The sequence below is a fragment of the Oncorhynchus nerka genome, linkage group LG25 (assembly GCF_034236695.1).
Source record: "Oncorhynchus nerka isolate Pitt River linkage group LG25, Oner_Uvic_2.0, whole genome shotgun sequence".
In the NCBI taxonomy this organism is placed as follows: domain Eukaryota; kingdom Metazoa; phylum Chordata; class Actinopteri; order Salmoniformes; family Salmonidae; genus Oncorhynchus; species Oncorhynchus nerka.
The window spans coordinates 16,630,906-16,649,167 of NC_088420.1; the positions used below are offsets into that span (position 1 = coordinate 16,630,906).

The following is an 18,262-nucleotide window of genomic DNA, read 5'->3' on the forward strand; positions in this document are numbered from 1 at the left end:
GCCTCCGTTCACGCGGCCCCGACCAGTCCCCTCCGTTCACAGCCCCGACCAGTCGCCTCCGTTCACGCGGCCCCGACCAGTCGCTCCGTTCACGCGGCCCCGACCAGTCGCCTCCGTTCACGCGGCCCCGACCAGTCGCCTCCGTTCACGCGGCCCCGACCAGTCGCCTCCGTTCACGGCCCCGACCAGTCGCTCCGTTCACGCGGCCCCGACCAGTCGCCTCCGTTCACGCGGCCCCGACCAGTCCCCTCCGTTCACGAGGCCCCGACCAGTCGCCTCCGTTCACGAGGCCCCGACCAGTCGCCTCCGTTCACGAGGCCCCGACCAGTCGCCTCCGTTCACGAGGCCCCGACCAGTCGCCTCCGTTCACGAGGCCCGACCAGTCGCCTCTGTTCACGCGGCCCGACCAGTCGCCTCCGTTCACGAGGCCCCGACCAGTCGCCTCCGTTCACGCGGCCCCGACCAGTCCCCTCCGTTCACGCGGCCCCGACCAGTCGCCTCCGTTCACGCGGCCCCGACCAGTCGCCTCCGTTCACGCGGCCCCGACCAGTCGCCTCCGTTCACGCGGCCCCGACCAGTCGCCTCCGTTCACGCGGCCCCGACCAGTCGCCTCCGTTCACGCGGCCCCGACCAGTCGCCTCCGTTCACGCGGCCCCGACCAGTCGCCTCCGTTCACGCGGCCCGACCAGTCCCCTCCGTTCACGAGGCCCCGACCAGTCGCCTCCGTTCACGAGGCCCCGACCAGTCGCCTCCGTTCACGAGGCCCCGACCAGTCGCTCCGTTCACGAGGCCCCGACCAGTCGCCTCCGTTCACGAGGCCCCGACCAGTCGCCTCCGTTCACGAGGCCCCGACCAGTCGCTCCGTTCACGAGGCCCCGACCAGTCGCCTCCGTTCACGCGGCCCCGACCAGTCGCCTCCGTTCACGCGCCCCGACCAGTCGCCTCCGTTCACGCGGCCCCGACCAGTCGCCTCCGTTCACGCGGCCCCGACCAGTCGCCTCCGTTCACGCGGCCCCGACCAGTCCCCTCCGTTCACGAGGCCCCGACCAGTCGCCTCCGTTCACGAGGCCCCGACCAGTCGCCTCCGTTCACGAGGCCCCGACCAGTCGCCTCCGTTCACGAGGCCCCGACCAGTCGCCTCCGTTCACGAGGCCCCGACCAGTCGCCTCTGTTCACGCGGCCCCGACCAGTCGCCTCCGTTCACGCGGCCCCGACCAGTCGCCTCCGTTCACGCGGCCCCGACCAGTCCCCTCCGTTCACGCGCCCCGACCAGTCGCCTCCGTTCACGCGGCCCCGACCAGTCGCCTCCGTTCACGCGGCCCCGACCAGTCGCTCCGTTCACGCGGCCCCGACCAGTCGCCTCCGTTCACGCGGCCCCGACCAGCCTCCGTTCACGCGCCCGACCAGTCGCCTCCGTTCACGCGGCCCCGACCAGTCGCCTCCGTTCACGCGGCCCCGACCAGTCCCCTCCGTTCACGAGGCCCCGACCAGTCGCCTCCGTTCACGAGGCCCCGACCAGTCGCCTCCGTTCACGAGGCCCCGACCAGTCGCCTCCGTTCACGAGGCCCCGACCAGTCGCCTCCGTTCACGAGGCCCCGACCAGTCGCTCCGTTCACGAGGCCCCGACCAGTCGCCTCCGTTCACGAGGCCCCGACCAGTCGCTCCGTTCACGCGGCCCCGACCAGTCGCCTCCGTTCACGAGGCCCGACCAGTCCCCTCCGTTCACGAGGCCCCGACCAGTCCGCCTCCGTTCACGAGGCCCCGACCAGTCGCCTCCGTTCACGAGGCCCCGACCAGTCGCCTCCGTTCACGCGCCCCGACCAGTCGCCTCCGTTCACGCGGCCCCGACCAGTCCCCTCCGTTCACGCGGCCCCGACCAGTCCCCTCCGTTCACGCGGCCCCGACCAGTCGCCTCCGTTCACGAGGCCCCGACCAGTCGCCTCCGTTCACGCGGCCCCGACCAGTCGCCTCCGTTCACGAGGCCCCGACCAGTCGCCTCCGTTCACGAGGCCCCGACCAGTCGCCTCCGTTCACGAGGCCCCGACCAGTCGCCTCCGTTCACGAGGCCCCGACCAGTCGCCTCCGTTCACGAGGCCCCGACCAGTCGCCTCCGTTCACGCGGCCCCGACAAGTCGCCTCCGTTCACGCGGCCCCGACCAGTTATTATACTTCCTTTTGTATATTTTTACAACACTATTTATTTGTTGGAGTGACCTTAGTAACCTGGGTTTAACTGTATAACTCTCTTGACATTTAACCTTAAATTCTATGCAACCTGATTTTGTTCTCTGGCTCTAGCGTATGGTAATTAATCATTCAACTCTCCTTTTCTCATAACGCATGTTGTGAAGCGTCAGCACTAGGTTGACCTTGGCTTTTTGTCTTGTGTGCCGTAGCAGTTTTTTGTTGTTGTTATGCTTCCATTATTGTACTCTTATTGAGCAGCTCGACACTGATCTCCCCACTCTTGAGGCCCTAGTACCTCCATCTCTCTCTTGAGTGTTAACCAGTGTTAGTGTGAGCTACTGTACGCCAGCGGTGACAAAGAGCCCGGACATCGGCTGTCTGCTTGTCCCAACACAGAGCCATAGTGGCTGGGATCAAAAGGGGGAGGAGGAGGTCACTACCATTGTTTTTATAGCCCCTTCTCTAGTTGGGAACTTAAGAGTTCAGTTCTAGAGCTAGAGCTTGTGGAAGTTGCTTTAACAGCATAGCTTTGTTGTTTGTCCTAGTGTTTTAGTTGAGCCTGAACTCGGTAATGGTATACAGACGGTTTACCTCTGAAACCGCCCTCCTGCCTCCCCAATTTGCCGCAGCTTGTTACACTTTGTTGTCTGCCGGTGAAGGATGATCCCAACTAACTGAAATACCTGGCAACTGTAACTAAGGGGCAGGCATGGCTGGGCATGGTCATTGGTCGGAGCAATGGACAGGGGGCTAGAGAAGGGGAGAGGGGAAGCAAAATGGGGAGGAGGGGGCTAGTTAATAGAAAATGGACAGAGATTAGCTTAGTCATTTCGTAATAGGGAACATGTCCAAATTTAGCTCTCTGAAAAAAGAGATGGTGAGAGAGAGACTGAGTATTGTGGCTGGGTTGAGAGAGGACCTCAGGTGGAGCCTAAATGGGAGTGGGTAGAGAGAGAGAGACACTGTATGAGAAGGAGGGGTTAGAGAGTGAGCGGGTGTATGAGAGGGAGGGGCAGAGCATGGTTCCGAGAGAACGAGAAAGCCAGGGAGGGAGGGAGTGAGTGCCAGAGAGAGAGTGTGTGTGTGTGTGTGTGTGTGCAGGGTAGAGGGAGTGTGCGGAAGACAGGGAGAGGGAGAGCGTGAGCGAAGGGAACGGGAACTGTAAGCCAGTCACAGTATCTCCTTCCCACTGCACCAGCGGTGATGGACAGCTCCTCTCCTCGCCGCTCTTCAAAAGGTTCCTATTTATTTTCAGTAGCTTTAGCTTTGTCTTCTGTACTTCACTCCAGGAAATTGTATTTTTGTCTGTTCAGGTATTTATTTGTCGTAAGCTCAGTTCGACTGGGGAAATGAGAGGAGAGAGAGTCAGAGGACAGCACTGAAACTGGGACTGTCTCTTTACTGGTGGAGTGGTTTCTCTTTTTTTTGTGCCTGGGTATTTGCTACGAGGTGCAGACGTATTGGGTGGAAGAAAGAGTCGAAAGGCCAGAAAGCCACGCCTCCCCTAAACAAAAAGCTCATTTGAATGGACATGTATGAGTAATATTATCAATAGTGGAAACGAGGGGAGGCTGATGTAAAGCGCTTTCACCCGTAGCTATTTGGGGAATGTCACTGGCAAAACAGAACCAAAAACAAGTTGAAGGGATAAAGAAGTGGAATGCAGATCCCACACCCATCGCAGAGTGCATCCTGAAGAGGATTTCTGAGGCGACACAGTCAGAGGAGCTGAGACACTCAGATGGCCTCTACCGGCTCTAGTACCCATTGATTGGGATTGTGTGTAAGACTGTTGGCAACTCCAAAATTCTTTGCCTCAATCTTCTTTACAACCAGCTTTTGCCTCACAACCTTGAGGACGAAAGTTTCATGAAAGTGTGTGGATTGGGATTTCAGAGATCAAAGCTTGATTTGTGGCTCCAGCGTGCGCTCGCGCACACACAACAGAATACAGATTTAGCTGCGCCTCGTTTCGCCTCTCTCTGACTGGAGAGCATTGTAAACATAATTCCCCCAGTGCTCTGTGGAACGAGAGCTGTGACATTAACACCCGCCGAGAGCCCAGTGTTTTTCTAGTGTGTCTGTGTTTTGATTCGGACAATAGCTGAGCATACATGGGGTCAAGACTCGCTACTCCAAAATAAGAGGATGCATACAACAGGACTGAAAACTAACTGCTGCACTCCAGACTTTAGAAGGGACTTTATTGGAGGTAAAAACCAAACACAATGTCTAATGTGGATGTAAATACTCCTATGACTTATGGATTTTCTCATCTGCTCTTTTTCTGACGCTGAACAAGCTATTTGAAAGCCTAAATGACATTCTTGTTCTAACAGTAAATGTTTTAACACTTTTTCCTCTTATCGATAGTCTCAAGATAGGAGTCACATGCTCCTTGTCTTATTTAATCAGCAGTAGGATCTGCACCGTGTCTGCCTGCATGCTTCTTTCCCACATGTCAACTACCCTGCACCTCCTGCGCCTTTTGCCCTTGTGAGGACAGCCCCTGCCCTCATCCCCTAGCCACCCAGAGGCAGGAGATGTGGCCAGGGACTGTCAGGGACCGCAGTGGGGATCCCTGCCGCCGGGATAGATGCTTGGTGTAACATTGGCCGACCTTTTTCTGTTTGTGGAGGCAATATATATTTTTCTTTCTTCAACAATAACCCCACTGGCTCTAAGCATGACTGATCAGAAAAGGATAGCCAAGCTGGTACTCTTGTTTTCCTGTGGGCTGTATTGATTTTCGTCAGTCAGTGTTCATTTGATTGAGACCCAACTATGTGAGAGCAAAAGTGAAAGAGAGCGAGGATAAAGCTCTGTTTGCTGTGGGAGGCTACAGACAGACAGCTCCAGTTACAGGCCATCTGTATCGCAGGTGGCACAGCACAAACCTGACCCACCAGGACCACGCCCACAACAATGAATCAGTCAGCGCTGACAACAGACCTGGTACCCACTGCCAACAGCAGCCTTGTGGGCCCGGATCCCAACCACTCTTGCCCCCTTGGCTGGGGCCAGAACGAGGGCCTGGAGGCCTGCGTCTTGGAGACTGCCGTCATCGTGCTACTGACAGTGCTCATCATCGCTGGAAACCTGACGGTGATTTTCGTGTTCCACTGCGCCCCGCTGCTGCACCACTACACTACCAGCTATTTCATCCAGACCATGGCCTATGCTGACCTGCTGGTGGGCCTCAGCTGCCTGGTGCCAACCCTGTCCCTGCTGCACTACCCGGCCGGCGTCCAGGAGCCCATCACCTGCCAGGTCTTCAGCTACGTCATCTCGGTACTCAAGAGTGTCTCCATGGCCTGCTTGGCCTGCATCAGCGTGGACCGTTACCTGGCCATCACCAAACCCCTGTCCTACAACCAGCTGGTGACGCCGTGCCGGCTCCGTGGCTGCATCGCTCTCATATGGGTCTACTCCTGCCTGATGTTCCTGCCCTCCTTCTTTGGCTGGGGCAAGCCGGGTTACCACGGAGACATCTTTGAGTGGTGCGCCCACTCCTGGCCCACCTCAGCGCTTTTCACAGGCTTTGTGGTGTGCCTGCTATACGCGCCCGCTGCTCTGGTTGTCTGCTTCACCTACTTTCACATCTTCCGCATCTGCCAACAGCACAACCGGGAGATCAGTGAGAGGCGGGCACGCTTCCCCAGCCAGGAGATGGAGGCCGGGGAGGGTGGTGGCAGTGGTAGCGGCGGGGGGCACCACACGGGTCACGGGCCTGACCGGCGCTACGCCATGGTGCTCTTCCGCATCACCAGCGTCTTCTACATACTCTGGCTGCCCTACATCATCTATTTCCTTTTGGAGAGCTCACACGTGCTGGACAGCCCCGCCCTGTCCTTTGTAACCACCTGGCTGGCCATCAGCAACAGCTTCTGCAACTGCGTCATCTACAGCCTGTCCAACAGTGTGTTCCGCCTGGGTATGCGCCGCCTCTCGCAGACACTCTGCTCCTTCAGCCACTGTGCAGCCGACGACAGGGACTTTGGAGAACCCAAACCCAGGAAGAGGCCAAAGTCCTGCTCCATCTGAGGAGTTGCAGGCTATTGTTAAAGAAGCCACACATTTGGTTACACAAGGTTACATCTTTACAAAGCTGCTGACTATTCAATTGACAGGGCTGTCCCAAAGAAAAATACTTTAGGCTCTGACGGTTTGTTTGAAGAATACCAATGACTTTGCTGTAGTCATGCCAAGTCATGATTTATGGGCAAAAATGTGATTGCTGAGAGAAGCTAGATTTTTGTAAAGGTTTAGTTTCTGAACTAAGTGGATGAGAGATTGGCACTACATTTTGACTTTAGACCTGCGAAGTGGGGTATAGCTGGTAAATCAAATCAAAATGTATTGGTCGCTTACACAGTTTAGCAGGTGGTATAGCAGGTGCAGTTAAATGCATGTTACTAGCTCCTAACAGTGAAGTCAAATATCAAACAAGTACAAACAAAACCAAAAAAAACAAATGTCAGAACGAATCAAATTAACTCCAATATCAGTAATCCATATGCTGTACATGTACTGTATGTACAGCCTTATGTACAACATCATTCCACCATGGTTACCATGGTTACCTCAGGCTTTGACGTTTACATTTGTTTGTTTCTCGTCAGTCAGGTTAAGTAAAGGACAAAGTTAGGACAAAACACTTTCCTCAAACATTGATGGTGACCTCATGATTTTACTGTCTCTGATTTCACAGTTTTGTGGACTAAAATGTATTGAATTTGAATGCCAATATTGGACTGCTACTATAGGCCTGTGTTTTCTTCGTAGGCACACGAAGGCTGAATTAGTACAGACATCAACACGTAATCCTCATTTGCATACACTCCCTTTAGGAGTTCACATGTGCGTGCAAATGGCTGACTATTCACTTACTGTATATACATGCTCCTTGGCAATGGTGGCGCCCAGCACACTGATGTACATAACAACAGATTGTTCGTTGCCTTGACCTGTCATGACAAAGTTTTGCAGAGTTTGCAGAAGGTTTGTTAGCAAACACAACATTGTTCAACGTGTGTTAAAAGACTTTCGGGCAGCCCTAAACCGAGAGACGTGGGAGTCAATTTGACCAGTTAAGCAAACTACAAAAAAAACACAAAGCTGGTTTAGTTTGATTAGATATTTATATATTTTGGCGTGGAACTTTTTAGTAAAAAAAAAAAACTTTGTCAATGCCTCAGATCCAGTAGCTGTTTAGATGAGTGATTAGTCATGTCCACTAGTGAACACTACCCTCTTTATCTTTGGCTGCTCATCAGAGATAGTCTCCACTTCAGCATCAGCTTCATATGCATGACTCTGTCCAGAGCCTGTTCCTTTTTAGGGTGCAGTAAATGCATCATGACGACTGGTCTTGTTGTGTATTTTACTGTTTGATACAGCACAGGTGTAGTCATTCCAAGCTTTTCTCGTACATTCTCAGAATTCCACATTTTATTTTAACAGATAATGTTGAAATATCCATACAGGGGCACATTTTCAGTAATACCCAAGACTATTGTGAGATGAGATTCTTATGGTTGTAGGCCATGTGTAGGTAGACCTGTGTGGAAAAAACGAGCAGCACAGCCAACTTTAACTCTCTATATTGTGACTGTTTATGTTCAACATTATGCTGCTTAACCTGTGTATTCATTCCTCTTTTTGCTTTACAGATGGTTCTGTATATGTGCCTAAAGATATATATATATATATATATATATATATATATATATATATATATATATATATATATTGGAAAATAGATCACAAAGATGTACATTCTGTTCTTCTATATGGTTACAAGGATACACTGCACTTATTTATATTTATTTTTTACGCTGGCTGCGTGACATTGCATTTTGTAACGTGACCTTCCTTTTGACTTGACCCAAAATCCATCAAGCTTGTATTTGCAGTAGTACCATACAATGGTACCATCTTGTTTCAACACCTTTTCAAATCAAATGAACTTTTATTTGTCACATGCACCAAATACAAATACAAGGTATAGACTTTACTGTGAAATACTTACGAGCCCTTTCCCAACAATGCAGAGTTAAGAAGTGAAAAGGAAATAGTAACACAATAAAATAACCATAACGAGGCCATATACTGGTACCGAGTCATTGTGCAGGGGAATGGGGTAGTTGAGGTCATATGTACATGTCAGTAGGGTGAAAGGTGACTTGGCAATCAGGATATATAATAAATCAAGTAGCAGTGTATGTGAAAGTGTGTGTTTTGGCGTCAATATGCGCGCGCGCGTGTGAGCATACAGAGTGTACAAAACATAAGGGACACCTTACTAATATTGAGTTGCACCCCCTTTTGCCGTCAGAACAGCCTCAATTCATCGGGGCGTGGACTCTACAAAAGCATTCTACAGGGATGCTGGCCCATGTTGACTCCAATGCTTCTCACAGTTGTCAAGTTGGCTGGGTGTCCTTTGGGTGGTGGACCATTTTTGATTACACACAGGAAAATGTTCAATGTGATGAACCCAGCAGCGTTGCAGTTCTTGACACAAACCGGTGCGTCTGGCACCTACTACCATACCCCGTTCAAAGGCACTTCAACTTTTGTCTTGACCTTTTCACCCTCAAAGGCACACCTACCCAATCCGTGGCTGTTGTCTCAAGGCTTAAAAAAATCCTAATTTATCCTGTCTCCTCCTCTTCATCTACACTGACTGAAGTGGATTTAACAGGTGACATCAATAAGGGATCATAGCTTTCACCTGGTCTCTCACACACTACATACCCACCCACACTGCCTCATTATTATGTTTATTTTCCATTTCTCTCTTCAGAAACCTACCATCACACCTGATTCTCTCTAGACTGATTCTCTCTAGAATTACCCACAGATAGTTATTTCTGTTTGCACGCTAAAGCAAGTCACACACATGGAGAGAAAAAATATTTCTCACTTCTCAAACAATGTGCCATCTTTTATAAATGGTAAATCAATATTGTTGACAAGCTACTTTCTCTCTGGATTTTGCTTTATAGTATATGTTGTACTGGTGGTTTCATGAGATTTTAATTGGTTACACTTTCCACAGTAACGCTAGTGGAATGTAGTTTCATTCTAACAAACAAGTTATTGAGAATATACCACTTTGACTCATTTTTTGTTTTCGGAAAACAGTCTGTTACTGGTTACTAGGCAGTGTAATTACCTAATCGTTATACAGTCTATATTGACACTGCAGTAAGTGTTACCCAATTCATTTAGTTTCTTCTTAGTTAATTTGTGGCTTCGATTCCATTTAGTTTCCATCCTTTTTTTTTTTTTACAGGTCATTTCTCTGCCAGTAGTTGAATGAACTGTGTACTGATTCAGTAACACAGGTTTCTTTTATACCCATGTGCCACTAAATGTTCACTTTTCCACATGTCTATTATAATGACCAAACTAGTTTCCAATTTCTTTCTGAAGTGATGAAAATGCAAAAATGTTCAAAAACAACTGACTTCAAGTGCATTTGTTAGGGTGTTGTATCTTACAGATGTGATTTAATACAGTACAACGTCTTTATTTATTTATTTATTTTTATTCAAAATTGATATGCTACTTTGTTTTAATAGGAGTATGTATAGTATCTGTTTTGTGTTCAGGCAACAACAAAAAACGTAAAAACAATCGTATGACAAAATCTCGCCCAGTGACGACTCATACCAACTAGGCTGCTTTATATGACGTGACATGTTTTGGATTAGACGACAAATCAAGAAATTACACACCATCTCATTTTTTATTTCTGAGATTTTGTCAAAGGCTATGGTTTTGCTGTTGCTGCCAATCCAATATAACTGATGAAAAATAAAAATCTAGTAATGTTGCCTTTGAACACTGCCTTGAGTTGTTCATGTCTCTAGCATTTTACTGGTGCTGAGTTGTACTGTACTTAAGAAAATTATTAAAAAGCAGGCAATGATTTGAAAGGGTGATTCACTTGACTAGTTTCTAGGATTATATACATAAGATAAATAACTTAAGTGAAAAATGTACTGACATTTAGTATGCTAATGCTGTAGCTGTGTATATATATGGTCTGTAGGGTTGTTTGTAGCTATTCAAATTCAAGGTGAACAGAGTTCATCACTAGACCGAGGATTAGCCTGCGTTTTACTGCACAACACACACAGCAAGGCATGAACTCTGTCCGTGGCTGGATTTCCAAAGGTTACTCTGCCTGCAGCCTCTGAAGGGAAGTAAGATATGTGCAGTTAGAGGAAACATAATGTGACCTTTTTCCCTTCAGCATATCAAATGTTTGTCTGGTCACAGAGGTCTTTGGAATTTGGGAGGTCATGAATAGACTGAACAACGACCACTTCTCTACATGTTTACATGTAACTTATTTAGTGGGTGCACTTATGCAGAGAGACTTAGTCAGTGCAGTCCAATTTAAGGTAGATAGGCCAGACAACCACATAGCAAAGTTAAAATGTACTCTTCTCCTTAGTTGGTAGAAAGTCATGATAATGAAGCTTCATTTGAAATTCTTTACTTTTGTGGTTATTTTGTGGTGATGCATGCAGAGGTTAAGCGGAGTGTACCATGTGTACACCTGTATACTCTACCGTACCCTTAGGGGGTTGACCATAATGTACCTTTCTAATGGACAATGCAGACTGAGGCTATGCAGGTACTTTGCCCTTTCCTGACATTGTAGATAATGTACACCGTGTCACTAGCGCCCAGACCATAGAGAAGCGCTCGTTATTTGGCAGCACCTTCATTATTGCCTTGCTGCCACCGGGTCTAATTTCACTGAGGAAAGCTGGGGCCAGCAGTAATTTGCCTGTTGAAATTTATACATTCAACTGTTAAATCAGTCAAGTGGCTTACGCTCACGCTATTCCCCTTCCGGAGGATGTTTTGATTAACCGGGCGTTGAACTTATTCAGACTGTTTAGGGAAATATTTTTCTGCGGCTAAACTGGATAACACTTTAATCTTTTTGTCTTCTTTCAAATCAGTCCCTCGGACTTGTGTTGTGCATGCAGAGAGCTGTGGCAGACATTTTGACGTGCTCTCAGATGACTATCAGTATGTTTGTTACCAATGGCAGTCAGCCCTGCCGTGCTCTCCCTCTCTTTCTGACAGCCCTGCTGTACAAGACTTTCTCTAAAATGGCTGGGGAAAACGTCTGGTGTCTCTGGGGTGCTCTGCCGCTTGATCGCCTTCCGTGCTCGGTGGCACTCACTCTCCCCTGGCTCTGGACTCAATGGCGCTCAGTAGGTGGCTGTTGCCCAGCCGCTGATACAGCCTTCGCACATAGCGTTCGGGAGGAACCTGTACACTCACACGTTCTAATGTTAAGTTAGCAAGGTGCTGACCTGCCGGGTTGAGCTGTGAGTGGATGTTGCATGCTGGTTATTATTCCATAGAGGGTATTTTTAGGCTGCTGTTACGGCACAGAGCACACCTTTGTTAAGCTCTTTTTCTTCCTGCCATTAAACCACAGACTAGGAGGTCACGTTATCAACATCCATTTTTCTGGAAGGCCAATGTGATAAGCTCAACTTGTTGCTATGCTTTATGTTGCTCAGTTGTCTCTTCGACACATGCTGCCCCTCAGTCTTTACTACTGTGTTTACACGGCTGAGGTTTGTTGTGTTTAGTCAACACAAATGAGTTTCCCTTAATACGTTGCCCTTTCTCATCCCTCACTTTCCCAGCATATAGCATTCAGCATTTGTTCTTACTTCACGCCTTTTATGCATGAAGACCAAACCAAGAGGAGCGGAGTATTTATGGCCCAATCCTCTCCATGCTACTGTATTATGAATTCCCTTTAATATTAATCAGTGTAGCTGCACCTCGCCCTTCCATCTAACGCCGGTGCTCCTGATGCTGGTGCACTGAGAGTGCCACTCAAGGATGAACACCTGGACCTTTCAGAGAGGCGGAGATTAGCTATTCACAACCCTCTTCCATGCCTTCCGAACAGCTTTAATGGCTACTCTGCATACCACCCCCCACCCCCCCCAAACACACCACCACTATACCCAACCCCATGCGTTTTACATGGAGCACATCTGCCTCCTTTTTGAAAGGCTTGGCATGTGTTTAACCAAACAGGTGCTCGACCCCATAACTTTGCAGGAGTGTCTTGTGTGATGAAGGAGCAGCAGGAGTATCTAGCAGTTCACTTTAGGTGAAGTCTGTAACGTCGGAGCCACTTCCGGGTCAACTCCACCACCCTGCCCACTTGAAAATAAGATGATTCATCCCGCTACCGCATGGCACTTGTGTAGATCTGAGAGGTTTCCAGAAGTAAAAGCCGTCTGGTGGAAATTCCATCGTAATATCCTAAACCAGTGGTTTTTAAACTTTTTCAACAGGGACCCCATTTCCAGCAGAATTTCTGGGGACATTTATTTTTACCCCAAGAATTTCTCGTGACCGCACCCCACCCCAAATCTTATGGCACAACTTTAAAAACCGTAAATGTTGATCTTTACATAAACAAATAACCTTATCAAAATGAAAAGTTTACATTTATTCAATTAAAGTTGTGTTTTTCAAATGATCTTTCTCAAACTTTTGTATATTTTCCCCATGCAATAATATGTACTCAATGTTTTTTAGTTGCCGACCAATCTGAAGTTCCCCTGCGACCCCGACTCTAAATACCAATGTCCTTCACAGTACACTGGTGCTTTTACCGTATTCCTTATACCTATTCAATCTTTACAGATATGTGTAAAGTGCATAGGGGTAGGATTGGAAAATGTATTTGGGATTGGGCTCTGTAATCACACCTCCAGACCACTATGTTTAAGATTGCCATTTCAAACACAATTGCTCCTATCCACAATTGCAACCATCCCTGCTTCACCTTGATCGTCTCCGTACACGCCAAACAACGGACTATGATATCTCTGAAGGAGTGGCAAACTCAGGATTCTCCTGTCTGTGTGCTATCCCTCCCTGCCACTCCTGAGCGAGACTGGCGATGACAGATGATTGGCCTGCGGTCTGTTGACGCTACCGTGCGCTGATAGCTGCCCACTCACCGCTATTAGGCTGGTCGTATGCCCGCCTCGCCAGCTAGCACCATCTGGAAGCCTGTGTGGGTTACATCAGAGAGATGAGGGGCGTAGTGTTGGCGTGAAAGCAAACCACCACATACAGTATACTACAGAGGTAAAGTGCTGTGGATGGGAGACTTCTGAAGTATTTCAATAGGGGTCCCATGCAAAGTGATATCACTGTTATCACGGTGTCTCACTGTCAACAGATGGAAGAGGGTTTGAACCTTTCTTGGGAAAATGGAATGAAACAGATGTTGATCAATCAAATCCAAATCAAATCAAATCAAATGTATTTATATAGCCCTTCATACATCAGCTGATATCTCAAAGTGCTGTACAGAAACCCAGTCTAAAACCCCAAACAGCAAGCAATGCAGGTGTAGAAGCACGTGTAGAAGATTGTTGAGATTACAATCTATATTCAACCACTCAAAAAGACAGCCAGAAGTTTGTTGAAATCCCAATGTGTTCACTATGCTTTCAACCATCTAAAAGCACAACCAAATTCCAATGGAAAAACAATGTCTGATTTTTGGTTTAGTTGTCATCACTGAACTTTTAAACCAGCACAACAAAGTTAAAATGGGAATACAATGTCAGAAACAAATGATTTATAAGGGAACTTCATGTGTTATCACTATGCTTATTTTTTATAGCAAAACCAAATGACCTGGATTGGAGTTACATTTCAAGTACATCTGGGCAGATTAATATAGCAATTGTGAAATCTCCACTGACCTGCAATCTTCAACGTGCATGCTTTCTAGGTTTACATAAGTGATTTATATTTATATTAACCTCAATGTGGCCATGTATGTGTTACTCATTTTAAGGTTGAATAAATACTGTTACATTAGTTTGTAAGATGGTGAATAGCCTGAAGTTAGAGCTGTTTTACAACAGAAATATTGAATGGTGTTTGGTTGACAACGCAACCAAATATCAACATTTTAAATGAACCGTTTCTACTGCTTTTATAGTTTCATCTGTGGCAGTGACTGTCTGGCTTTAATTCCAGTTTGGCTATACATTTATAATTTGTTATGTTCTATTCACGTCTCCATCTCAAATCAAATGTTATTAGCTTACTTACAAGCCCTTAACCTCTTGAACCTCTGGGGGCAGTATTTCATTTTTGGATGAAAAACGTTCCCGTTTTAAACGAGATATTTTGTCACGAAAAGATGCTTGACTATGCATATAATTGACAGCTTTGGAAAGAAAACACTCTGACGTTTCCAAAACTGCAAAGATATTGTCTGTGTGCCACAGAACTAATGCTACAGGCGAAACCAAGATGAAACTTCAAACAGGAAGTGAGCCAGATTTTGAATGCGCTGTGTTCCAATGTCTCCTTATATGGCTGTGAATGCGCAAGGAATGAGCCTACACTTTCTGTCGTTTCCCCAAGGTGTTTGCAGCATTGTGACGTATTTGTAGGCATATCATTGGAAAATTGACCATAAGAGACTACATTTACCAGGTGTCCGCTCGGTGTCCTCCGTCGAAACTATTGCGTAATCTCCAGGTGCGTGCATTTTTCCATTTTGAACAGAGGAGAAACCAAACTGCCACAAGTGATTTATCATCGAATAGATATGTGAAAAACACCTTGAGGATTGATTCTAAACAACGTTTGCCATGTTTCTGTCGATATTATGGAGTTAATTTGGAAAGTTTGCGTTGTAATGACTGAATTTTCGGGTTTTTTTCTTAGCCAAACGTGATGAACAAAACGGAGCGATTTCTCCTACACAAATAATATTTTTGGAAAAACTGAACATTTGCTATCTAACTGAGAGTCTCCTCATTGAAAAAAGTTCTTCAAAGGTAAATGATTTTATTTGAATGCTTTTCTTGTTTTTGTGAAAATGTTGCCTGCTGAATGCTAGGCTTAATGCTATGCTAGCTATCAATACTCTTACACAAATGCTTGTGTAGCTATGGTTGAAAAGCATTTTTTGAAAATCTGAGATGACAGTGTTGTTAACAAAAGGCTAAGCTTGTGAGCCAATATATTTATTTCATTTAATTTGCGATTTTCATGAATAGTTAACGTTGCGTTATGGTAATGATCTTGAGGCTATAATTACGCTCCCGGATACGGGATTGCTCGTTTCATCTGTGGCAGTGACTGTCTGGCTTTAATTCCAGTTTGGCTATACATTTATAATTTGTTATGTTCTATTCACGTCTCCATCTCAAATCAAATGTTATTAGCTTACTTACAAGCCCTTAACCAACAATGCAGTTCAAGAAATAGAGTTAAGAAAATATTTACTAAATAAACTAAAGTCAAGTAAAAAACAAAACAAATCAAATAACAATATTGAGGCTATATACAAGGGGTACTGGTATTGGGTCAATGTGTCTGAGCAGAATTACGGTCTTACCTCAATTAGCCATGAAATCCCTAGTTTTGATAGCGACTGTTTTCTTGACCCTGTGCCGGGCCATTTTCCCTACATTTCCCCCACGTTGGCCAGCCCCCTAGCAATTTGAGTTCTAGCCAATGAGCATTAGCCCCTCACATTTGTGTGACAGCTAGCAAGAGGCCTACCAGCGTCATCCAGTGAGGTTGCAGGGCGGGCCTAATGGCTCAGCAGAGAGGCAGAGGGAAAGCAATGACGTGGTGCCCATATCGGCACATGCTGCGTGTGACACAGTCCATCATTTTCAGGGACGACTTTTGGCTTGTGTGTGTGCTATTTTCAGAATTACTGGCAAAACAGTATACAAATACAAGACAACCTCTTAAGTGGAAATCTCTCAGAAATCAGTCTCATGATAGCAAAATCGTAATAGTCGGTGAGAAATCTGAACGCTAAGCAGGGCTGAGCTTATTAACCCCTGGATGGGAGACCAAAGGTACAGTATACATTCTCCAGTAGGAGGTGCTGCCCACCCTGTTGCTTTTCTGATAGTGGATATGACGTTGAAGATCTGAAATTGTTTTATATTTTAACATTTTATATAAGCTCTGTCTGTTGAAAATAGGTTACCATGATGACATAATCCTGTTGTTGAAATGTCACCCTCAAAACATCAATTTATGTTAATTACTTTTTTCAAATCCAATGTATTTTACGCAGTAATTCCAAGTCACAATATGTTGAAACAAAGTTGTGCCCAGTGGGTAGTGTTCTCCTCTATGGTTGCTGGGTTGGAATTTTCCTGGTGCCCTCTTTGCTGAGTACTACATATCTTGTAGAAAACAACAACACAAAAATGGCATGTATGGTAGTGGATGCATATGTGTGCCTGAAGTATAGGGAACTTCCCATTATATATAAAAAAATAAAAAAGAGTGGATTCTGGCAAATAGTTAATTCGGTCTCAATTGCGTCATCTGTCTTTTTCTGTGTTGTCTTTTACAATGTAGGCTCACAGTACGAAAAAAAAGATACACACTTTGAGAATCTCTCCCCTATAGCACAATGTCATCTGTATTACTGTGGCTACCTCTCTTATGAAAACCCATTTAGGCCAATGTTATTATTTAGGCACTATGCTCTTGATAAGGGAAGAACGGCAATGTTACAGATATGGCTGTAATGTCCGTATCTCTCCAGAATGGGAGGGATTCCAAATTGCTTATTGGTGATAAGGGACACAATGATATTTTTAGCCTGATGAGAAGATGTAATTATTTAGCGTGTGTATTATATATAGCTCTGCCCCACCGGCAGTGTATCAGTGCGGATGCCAACCTCCTTCAGTATCAGCCCTAGCTGCCAGGCACCTGTGCCCTGCCTGACTGTAGGCACTCAGCTCCCCGTCCGCGCACACATCCCCACACCTCCACAGGGCGGGGGCCAACCTCAGAGAGATGGACACATAGAAAAAGAGAAACTGAGAAAACATTAGTCTAGAAAAATAGAGAAAGGCAGAGCAAAAGAGCGATAGAGAGAGACTAAACATAGGAGACAAAATTATGGAGAGCGAGATTGGTTATCCAGCATTTGTAAACACAATGTAGTTGTATTTCCATATTTCTTATTCTTTGTTGCTATGGTCATGTGTACTGCCTTGTGAGGTATAGTGGTGGTCATTGAGTGATTGATTGATAGATTGTGACATAGGAGAAGCTCTTGTTTTCGCTCTCCCTCCTTCATTCCCTCTGGTTCTTCACTCCAACCCAGCATACTGCTAAACCTCAGGTGGATTAAGCCTGGACAGACTAATGCACAGATAGACAAACTCTGTGTCTACACTCACCCTCCTTAGGGGCGTCTATTGCGCGTTCTGATATTTGACTGTTTTGTATTCTGTGTATTACTAGGTACTATTACTGCACTGTAGGAGATAGGAACACAATGGTTGATACACTTGCAATAACATCTGCAAATCTGTGTACGCGACCAATAAAATTTATTTGATTTTTAATACAAATGTTATTACATTAAATCATGAATTAACAACTATAAATACCACAAGACAGACGAGCAGCCCGCGGCCCTCAGGGCAGTGTTTCACATGATAATACGACCAGCACTCTGTATTAGGTCGTTGATTAGCAGCCCTCAGGCGTCGTCAGTAATGCCAGTGTCACGACGGTGGTATTTACATAGGGAATGGGGGATGTTTTCCCTCGCTGTTTTGTCTCCCAGATTGGCTTGAAAAGAACTGTGTTTTCTATTTATTCTCACATGAGCACAGACACACGCACGCTGCACGCACGCTTTCACACAGCTGTCCTGTCCAGGTTAGCATTAGAGCACCACCAGGGACTAGACTTGGCCGTGAGTGCTTTATCCTTTTGCCACACCCCCATAATATAATACTCATTACAAAACGGCTTCAACACATACAGAATCATTCGGAGATGGGTTTTGTGTGTGTGATGTTGCGTACACGGCCATCTTTTTTCTCTCTCCAGAATAGTCTCATCTCCCCCTCTTTTTCCCCTCTCCGCACAAAACAAGGTACAGTGAGTTCACTGGTTAGAAATGGAACAGGGGGATTGTTTATCATTGTGGTCTACCTCTCCTCTCTCAGGTGTCCACTGTTAGACCAGCTGAAATGGA

General features: G+C 46.6%; 2 protein-coding genes across 2 annotated transcripts in view; both read left to right on the forward strand.

The window, feature by feature from the left end:
• The window catches only part of LOC115109083 (rab GTPase-activating protein 1-like), a 159,488-nt gene that overhangs the window by 52,082 nt on the left and 89,144 nt on the right, over positions 1-18,262 (forward strand).
• Positions 3,258-7,872, forward strand: LOC115109084 (G-protein coupled receptor 52-like). The gene has a single exon (XM_029633668.2). The coding sequence runs from the start codon at positions 5,113-5,115 to the stop codon at positions 6,229-6,231; it is 1,119 nt and encodes a 372-aa protein (XP_029489528.1). The 5' UTR covers positions 3,258-5,112; the 3' UTR covers positions 6,232-7,872.